Consider the following 9,173-nt stretch of genomic DNA (forward strand, 5'->3'; position numbering starts at 1 on the left):
TAATTATGGTCAATAGAAGTTTATGTAAGTATATTTTAAGGGAAAAATAAAATTAAATCTTTTACTATATTGTGACCGGTTTTTTACGGAAAAGATGATCGGCAAGCAATAAACTAGTAGCCGTGAGCAATAAATAGTAGAACGTTGTCGCCTTCAGCTCATTATTTACAGTTAAAACGTAAAATATGTAAGCAAATATATTCTTTACGAGTCACTAAATAAAGGTGAAAATAGATTGCAACATTTTAATGAAATAGAAATGTTGGCGTTGGTTAAAGATTTTCCCGATGGAAAGTGACGCGTGGCGATCACGCGCTGCTCGTAATATTGAAACTGTTGGTAGTTTTTCGCCATCGAGCTTGTAACACTTAGAGCAGCAATATGCGCGAAGAAAGAAGATAGACAAAACTTTTATTTAAAATCTGTGTCACACAAAACTTTGCAATTGGGTAAATATGTTACTCTGGGGCCCAACGCCTCCAGCACTTGAGCATTTAGTTCTGAAATTTTCAGTTTCAGAAACGCAAGGATAACAGGTGTCATGAGTGTGGTACTGCTTCGAAACTAGAATAGTTTATGTTTCGTGTGTTCTTTGATTTTCTTTTGGGACCCTGATTCAGGTAGGTAATATGTTAGTAGATATTACTTGAAAATGATTCCGGTGAGTATAATGGTTATTATAATGTTATAGTACTGATTAATCGAGCCAAAGTAATTCGGAACAAAAGCACCAGTGCATTGCGGTTTGACGGACCACACCTATGCCAAAGTTTGCGAGTTTTGGAAGCTTTTTATTTGAAAACAGCTAAGTATAAACACAATAAAGTTTCAGTACATGTTTTTTGGTTGTAAACTAAATTCCGCGTGTGTTAAAAACACGATTGGATACAATTTACTCGACTAAAAATTCAAAACTGCATTACATTTCTAGATTCTAGAAAACAGCAACTTATTTTTGTAGTTTTTTTTAGTGTAAATAATTACAATTTCAATCTTGGTGTGGTGAATTCTGTAGCACCTTGGACTTGAGGAAAGGGATTTTAAACCAAAACCATGAGGATTGCTAACAGTTTGCACCTCAGAACGGCTGATCATCTATGGGTTATGTAGCTCGACGTTCAACGCAATAGGGCTTGTAAATGATAAGTTTGTTTGATGTGCCTTATTTGAAGTTGTCGAATCAACAAAGCCAGATAATGTTTTGTGTTTTATTTAGATATTGAAATGTAACAACGTGATATTTGTATTTCTATCAATATACATACCTAAGTACCTACCAAACTTTGGCAAACTGGAAAAGTTAGTCATTTTATTGTAGAGAATTTGACGCCCGCAACTTCATCCGCGTAGATTTAGATTTAAAAAATTCCGTAGGAACTCTTTGATTTTCAGAAGACTAACCATTGAAGTTTGAACCGGCGCGGCGCGCGGCGTATTAGTAAAATACGACAGTAAATATAGCCCTTACTCTCACGCGCCATTTTAACTCTATCGGTCAACTGTGATGTCGGAAGTATTGTTCACCTTTAGAATAAGAACTAAGATCGTACTTTTTGAAATGGCGCGTGAGGAGTTAAAGGATTATGTTTATAATATGGCGTATACATAGACCACTATATTGTATCTCTATGGGCGTATAAAATCAATTCTCGGTGATGAGTAAGAAAGAAGCTATACAAAACGCACGAGAATAAAAGAAATAGCTATGTAAGTACAAACTTTGTACTTACATACAAAGCACAAAGTTTGGGTCAATTGCGATAGTTCTAAGACGCGTATAATATAATCAATTTCTTTTATATATACTTATAGCTATGTATAAAATATAATATGTATTGGTATTGAAGTTATTAAATTTTACTACATGTTCACTACAAAGGACATATTTTATAATAATATGATACACTATGCTTTGGTCGTCGGTTATATAGAAGGTACATACCTACTTTAAAATTAAATACCTCGCTCCCAGGAACTATGCCTTATTACTTGCTTCAAGGCTTCAAGGCTCCTAGAAGATGTATAGTATAGGTACACATATAGCACGTACAAGGCTTCAGACCCATTAACTAGATTTGTCTAATGGGTCCGAAGCCTTGTACGTGCTATATGTGTCCCTTCTTCTTCCTATACTATACATCTTCTACTAAGTATATGGTGAAACATATTTTTCAGATATTTGCACAATAAGCACAATAACAACGCTTGGAACCACTGACTGTTTATATACTTCGTACTTGGAACACATCATGGCCTAATAGCCAGCGCGTGCCATAGTTTCGTTCTTCTGTGGGACAGACCCTGTATAGGATAATATATATTTTAAAACCTTTTATGACAAATTAAAAAAATAGTTGGTAGGTATTCCGTCAAATACTTACTTGATTTACTCAAAATCACTCAAAATAGTTTCAAAAATCAACATTGTCGTTTCGACATTTTATTATAAAAATTTAAAAAAATTAAATAATGTTCTCCGAGGGCTATTAAATAAAAATTTTGAAATAAATTAAAACAAAAAAAATGTTAATATTGTGGATTTAATATCTTTAGGGTTTTTTAAATACGCCCCGTTAAAATGGCAAGGTAAATGCTTTATTAAAAAATACTTTCATCATCGTCATTATCAACCGATAGATGACGCTTGTTGGACTCATGTACCTAGGGACTTTCACACAAAGTGGGGTCTGCCAAACCGCATTGGGCCAGGTGTCGGACTATGGCCTAAACCTGAGAGGAGAACTGTGTTTGGTAGTGGGCAGGCAATGGGTTGAGATGCTGACGAAGTGCTTCTATTTCCTCAGTTGCTGTCCGTGCGGCCCCGGCAGCTCAGCGAAGTCAAACCTGCCTCTCATCTGCCTCGTCCCTCGTGATGGGGGACCCGACAACAGTCCTAAACCTCAGCCAACACCAGCCACAAACAGAGCGACAGACCAGTTCCAGCTTCTCGATGAGGACTACATCAAGAAACATTTCAAATTGCCAGAACGGGCCCTATACCTGGACCCTTTTAGGTAGGCATGGTAAAAAAATAAGTCTAAGTTGAAGCCGGGCGAGCATTCGATTTATATAAGTAGTTAGGTAGTTTCTTTTTGTGCTCGCCCATACATCATAGCAATAAAACTTTAACAGGACGACTTCTGCACATTAAAATGTTCCTAAGTATAAGTAGGTATATAGACCCCAAAACATCTAGGTACAAAAATGACCACATAATATGTATCTTCTATATATATAAAATTCAAAGTCCTGACTGACTGACTGACATAGATATCAACGCACAGCCTAAACCGCTTGTCCCCCCCCCCCCCCCCCCTTCCCCTAAAGGAGTGAAATGGGGGTTGGAAGGTTATAATATGTGTTATTCGGTGCTGTTCAGAGTGCGTGTCCTGATGTTATAATGTTTGTTTCTGAAAAAAAATGCCATTTGTCCACGCGGGCGAAGCCGCGGGCAGAAGCTAGTTTAATACAATTGTATTTATTACTGTGAGACTGCGGCCCAGGTGGGAGCGGGAGCGTACTGCGGGGCGATCATTGTGTAAAACAAACTCTTAATCATCATCATCATCATGATCAACCCATCACCGGCTCACTACAGAGAACGGGTCTCCTCTCAGAGTGAGAAGGGTTTTGGTCACAGTCTACCAAGCTGGCCATGTGCGGATTGGTAGACACAAATAATATTTACAAGAAATTGGTAGGAAGAGAGCGGGTCGGAGAGTATGGTATTGCGCCCCGCTTTCCGCCCCGCAAGACGCACCCGCTCCCAGCTGGGCCGCAGACTAAGAAGTTGTATCTATTTTTTTGCGACCAGGCGACCCCTCATAACGTTTCCAATGGCCCAAGATGATGTTAAGAACTTTAACCTGGCGAGAAAGTACAAGATTAACCAACAAATTTTGGACGGATTCCTAGACCCAAGCGCAGCGATTTCTGCACCCAGTGTTTTCGTAAATATACCTACCTTCCTTCCTATATTTACAATTCCGATTGAATCTTTTTATTAGACTTTCTCTGGGCAGCTTCGGTCATGCCCCTATTTTTAGCGTTCCGTAGTAAACAAGAAACCCTTATAGTACACCCAAGGAGCTGTGTGGGTGTGCGCGGCGGTCCCTCCCCGGTTGCTATCTCGACCTGTCGCGTACCATAAGTATAATACTGACAGGTTATTACTACGGAACCTTACAGGTTCCGTCCACGTTGGTAGGTAACCAATGTTTCCCATGTTTGGTAGGTAACCAAAATGGACGGAACCAATTTTGTTGGGCTGTAGAAATGAAGTACCTAAGACGTAATTATAATTTAAGGGACTAGAAAATACTTATTATGTACTTTTTTTTTCTCTTTCAATTTAGCCATACTCAAAATCCGAAGCAGATAAACGAAAAGAGGCAGAGGAAGACGAGGAAATCATTTATATCTTGCAGCTTCCCGATTGGGAGTTCCAGTGCCCCGTACACAATCAGACCATTAGAACCCCAAGGTATCTAAAGACTGGAGGATTGTAATTCTATGTATAGTCCGTAAAAAATGATTCCACGCGCCATTTTAACTCTATGGGTCAACTGTCATGTCAAAAATACGATTCATATTTAAAATAAAGACTAAAATCGTACTTTTAACATGAAATTTGACACATAAAGTTAAAATGGCGCGTAAGGAGTCATTTTTTTCGCATCACATAATGTGCAAAACTAGCATTATTGTCCCTTGAATTGTCACTTGTTTCGACTGTATATTTAAAGTTCGCCCTGTATAAGTTAACAATAAATATCACAGCTAGCGACATCTGTCGTAAGTTGTAACTCCGTAAGTAATAGCACAGTATAAGGAGTATGCTGTAGGTGGTAATGGTGTATAAGTTTTAGCGCCATCTGTTGCTAAGGTAAATGACTATTTCCAATAAAACCCCGACACTACTTTTTGTTTTGTATTGCTTCGAAATGACAAAAGATGGCAGGATTAAATTAATAGTAGATTTATTTATTTTGATGCATCATAGTTTTTGAATTATCGTGCAAAATGTCGAAAAAATACGACTGTAGTACGGAACACTCGGTGCGCAAGCCTGACTCGCACTTGGCCGGTTTTTATTATCATGTATCTACTACCAACCTATAGTCCGAGACAGGTTGAGATGGCAATCGGGGTATGAGGTGGGAGGACGCCCCGCACACCCGCACGTCTCGTGTTAGCGCAGGGGCTGTGTACGGGGCGCCCCACCCCAATTGCCATATCGACCTGTCGCGAATTATACAGTAGGTACATTATTTTCTTTAATTTTTTTTCAGATTTATATGGCATTCGTGTAAGAAGAGCAAAGGGCATAAGGGCGCCGAACAGAAGCGTGGAGGGGGACCACTACAGAAACCTAAGCCATGGTTGCTAAGCAGACACACAGATTTCGATTTGCTGTCTCAATGGTAGACAATAGGTACAAGACTGTTTACGTCTGTTCATCATCAAATCTGTTCATCACTGAATTTAAGAAAATGAAATGAAAAAAAAATCTTCTAAAATAAATTATAAAATGATTGTTTCGGTTCTTTTACTATAAAACTACCTGCTCTCAAAATATATACTTATCTACCTATTAGTTTATTAAAACGGTCATACACACGTTTAATATGTAACCAAAACGCTAGTAGCAAAAACTTAGCTAAAATTGTTATACATAATATCTAAACACAATCCAATAACAATAACCATTTGCTACTGTAGTTTTAGTGATTTAGTATTTTTAGAAACTGGGGTTAATGCCCCACCTACGACGTAGCACTGACTCCGAATGGCCTATTTACGCAACGTTTGTTGACCTCTAGCGTCAGTCAGATGTTTTCAAAATTAAAATTATTAAGTAAATTAAGTTAAAGTATTTCAAATAAAAAATAATGTTCAAAATCGGTCCAGGCGTCGAATCGGGGAACATACATTAAAAATAAAATAAAAAAAGATTCCGACGAATTGAGAACCTCCTCCTTTTTTGAATTCGGTTAAGTCTCTCATTGAGATCTAATATCAAACATGAGAAAAATAGTACTTCCAACTTCTTTTTGATTCTGAGAGAAAAACCATAAAAACCTAGAAAAACACACGAAAATCCTGACAGACAGCTGGCAGTTGAAATGACAAAGTCAAGATACCCAAATATTTTAATGCTTTTCTAATTGCAAAGTCAAAATTTAAAAGTTAATTTTAAGTAAATATATTTGAAAAAACAGAAAATAGCGAAAAACAGGAAAATTAAAAATGAACAACATAGATTTAGCTAAACTTGCAAAAGTGTAAGTTCATAAATTAAATACTTATCTCATCCCATTATATGGGTACATACTACATATTATGGTCTAAGAGCCAGCGCGTGCCAGACCTTCCTTATTTTATAAAAGCTGAAAGTTTCTCTGCGTATTGTCCCCAACACTCGAAGGAACGTTTGTCTGAATCATTGTGGCTTTGGGAGATAACAAAGTGACACGCTGTCAAAACAAAAATCCGACGAAACGAAAATCTGCAGAAACAAAAATCTGACAAAACGAATATCTGTCAAAACGATAACAAGACATCTTAAAAATATATTCATGTGCCCGGTAATAATAAATTTCGGTAATAATAAAGGTAGACTAATCTAATAAAAAAATTACTAAATGTTAGTTATTATTGTTAGCAACCATAGAAGTTAAATCCGTCTTATAAAGTACCTAAGCAACAATAATTTTGTTTGAGAATAATTTCAGACCTATTGCAAAACCTGGGTTTGATACCCTAGCGATGTCAGCGCCTGTATTAGTTCAAATGAATACAGATGGCAAATGGGAAAGCTCTAAACCTTGTAACTTAGACGAAAAGCGGCTTAAGGCCATAGTTCAACATTTAGTGAATTCGAATGCCGTATCTGCAGCACAAAGTTACTGCGGCCAGTGTGCCTCTGAAAATCAGGTAGATGCATATTATGCTGTACCTATGTTTTTTTCTGTCAGTTCCATAGGTACTTATTATGCGACGTAGACATGACAATCGGGGTATGAGGTGTCGTGCAGGGGGGACGCCCGGCATATCCGCACTGTCATAGGTTTAGGGTTGCACGAGTCCGTATCGACCACGTTCAACGATTACCTGGTAAATAAAATATGCGATGTCACCTCACTAGAAAATTACCATCTCGACCTGTCGCGAACAATACCTAGTTCCAAAGTTTAATTTTTTTTCAAATAGCTTAGCTTTTCTTTAAAGTAGTTTTTTTTATTGAGTCCTCTTACAGAAAGGAGGCAAATCAAACTATGTACCAGTCATCATGATGCCAATACAACCTGCAGATCAATGCCCTTTTGATTTGGAATGTGAAGTCCAAAAAATGAAGGAAACCGAAGAAAAGAAACCTCCAAAAAAGATCTCTGCCCGAGCAGAAGAAAAAGATTCTAGCAAAGGTGTGACTCAGAAGAAAATAAGGAAGCGGCAGTTTGTAGTGCAACGTCTTACAGATTTTGATTTATTGTCACAGTGGTGAACATCATAAAATCGTAATAAAGAAATTTATGTTAAAATAACGCATCTCTTGTAATGTTATTTATAACAATTAACCCCCCCCCCCAGCCCCCTCCCCCCCCCCACAAAAACCTTTCAAGCGCTTGTCGCATCAGGAGAGCGCTTAAGGTAAAAGAAATTCAAGTTGAGTGAATAGGCATCTTCTAGGCAAGCGCGCTTCATCTTAGGCTGCATCTCATCACTTGCCACCAAGTCTGATTGCAGCCAAGCGCTGGTCTATTTAAAAAAAAAATCTTGTGAAGCTTGGGGTGATGCAACGTTCCACGACAAACTTATCTCCTAATTCAATTTATAAACCTTGTAATTTCTTTTGAAACTTAATCCTATGTATAGTAAATTATATAAGACAATGGCAAAATAATATTTAACAAGGACAATAAACTTATTTTCTTTTTATTTTCGGAAAATTTAGCGTTTTATTTCTTCTCCAAGCTTACTATCATCATCATGATCAACCCATCGCCGACTCACTGCAGAACACGGGTCTCTTATATAAATTAAACTAGTTGACGATTCAACTTGAATAAAAATCTATTCTATTCTATTCGATGAGAATCAACAATAATTAGGCCATAGATTAATTATTGGTCTCGCTCCGATTAGGCTTACAATCCCTGATTGAGACAGGTCAACGCTCCAACGAAGTTATCCTTGTGACTTTAGATGCCTTTATTTTATAAGTACGTATCTGGCTGGCTGGCACCCGGCTCTTTTATAGCTGATGCCCGCGGCTTGGATTCGCGTTTTTAAAAATCCCGGGGGAAGTTTTGATTTTCCGGGAAAAGTAGCCTATCCGTAGTAGGTAGCCCGTCCCCGGGCTATTTCTGTACCTACCAAATTTCGTAAAAACATTTAAACGCATGATTCATGAACTCCACTGTGACATCCAAACAGGGGTCGTCCATTTCGGCCTTGACTAGGGTTGCGGTTATTTCACAGAAAATAGAACAAAATCCTTCCAATTCCAATCCCAAAATCGAAAACCACGTGTACGTGAACCTTGAACCACCTTGGGTACATCCCGTAGATAGAGTAATAAAGCTAGAAACAGGAACGTTTACTTTCTCATTCACACTAAAAAGAGAGCACAGATAAAGTTACTAATTTGATAAACAGAAACGCAGCTAACCTATTTTTGTCCCTTATCGTGTAACCGGGTTTTTTCAAGAATATATACAATGCAACTTTAGTTGCAAAACAAACTTTGAGAATTCGTGGCGTCATTGTATTTCTCATTAGAATACAAATATTGTTGATCAGTTAATACAAATATTGATTACTAAACAATGGTTATAAATTGTCGTGTTATTCATCGTTACGTCGTGCTATCGCTATCTCATACGCGGTTACACATTACTTCAATCTAGCTTTATTACTATATCTACGGTACATCCCCTACTCTATGGTACATCTTACTCTATGTTGGGATCACGTAGTATTGATCAAAGAGTAGGTACCTAATCACTACGTTTTTGGGATTTTACATGGCTCTGGTCTGTGCTTGAACCAAAGAGTATGTACCTAATCACTACAGTGCGACATGGCTATCTTGGCGCGTGGCGAAAATCGGAACTAACATTGCCATGTTTTTTTTTCATTCATAGACTGTCATAGACTACAATAAAATTCTA

The 9,173-nt window shown here is 37.8% G+C and overlaps 2 protein-coding genes across 2 annotated transcripts; both read left to right on the forward strand.

Annotated features, from left to right (window-relative positions):
- The first annotated feature begins 2,578 nt into the window (after positions 1 to 2,578).
- On the forward strand, positions 2,579 to 5,435 carry LOC117995310 (uncharacterized). The gene is made up of 5 exons (XM_034983308.2): positions 2,579 to 2,586; positions 2,805 to 3,014; positions 3,815 to 3,950; positions 4,356 to 4,483; positions 5,292 to 5,435. Exons 1-5 carry the CDS (start codon positions 2,579 to 2,581, stop codon positions 5,425 to 5,427), a joined length of 618 nt encoding a protein of 205 aa, XP_034839199.1. The 3' UTR covers positions 5,428 to 5,435.
- A 786-nt stretch (positions 5,436 to 6,221) lies between these two features.
- On the forward strand, positions 6,222 to 7,525 carry LOC117995657 (uncharacterized). The gene is made up of 3 exons (XM_034983640.2): positions 6,222 to 6,284; positions 6,735 to 6,936; positions 7,259 to 7,525. The coding sequence occupies exons 1-3, from the start codon at positions 6,250 to 6,252 to the stop codon at positions 7,502 to 7,504; spliced, it is 483 nt and encodes a 160-aa protein (XP_034839531.1). The 5' UTR covers positions 6,222 to 6,249; the 3' UTR covers positions 7,505 to 7,525.
- Positions 7,526 to 9,173: the final 1,648 nt, after the last annotated feature.

Source organism: Maniola hyperantus, chromosome Z, assembly GCF_902806685.2.
Source record: "Maniola hyperantus chromosome Z, iAphHyp1.2, whole genome shotgun sequence".
Taxonomy (NCBI): domain Eukaryota; kingdom Metazoa; phylum Arthropoda; class Insecta; order Lepidoptera; family Nymphalidae; genus Maniola; species Maniola hyperantus.

Bases quoted from the DNA above. Each gene is read 5' to 3' on its own strand.
- LOC117995310 (XM_034983308.2), top strand. The intron at 3,015-3,814 runs GTAGGCATGGTA...TTTTGCGACCAG, and splicing joins CTATACCTGGACCCTTTTAG to GCGACCCCTCATAACGTTTC. The intron at 3,951-4,355 runs GTAAATATACCT...CTTTCAATTTAG, and splicing joins TTTCTGCACCCAGTGTTTTC to CCATACTCAAAATCCGAAGC.
- LOC117995657 (XM_034983640.2), top strand. From the start codon at position 6,250: ATGAACAACATAGATTTAGCTAAACTTGCAAAAGT. The intron at 6,285-6,734 runs GTAAGTTCATAA...GAATAATTTCAG, and splicing joins TTAGCTAAACTTGCAAAAGT to ACCTATTGCAAAACCTGGGT. The intron at 6,937-7,258 runs GTAGATGCATAT...GTCCTCTTACAG, and splicing joins AGTGTGCCTCTGAAAATCAG to AAAGGAGGCAAATCAAACTA.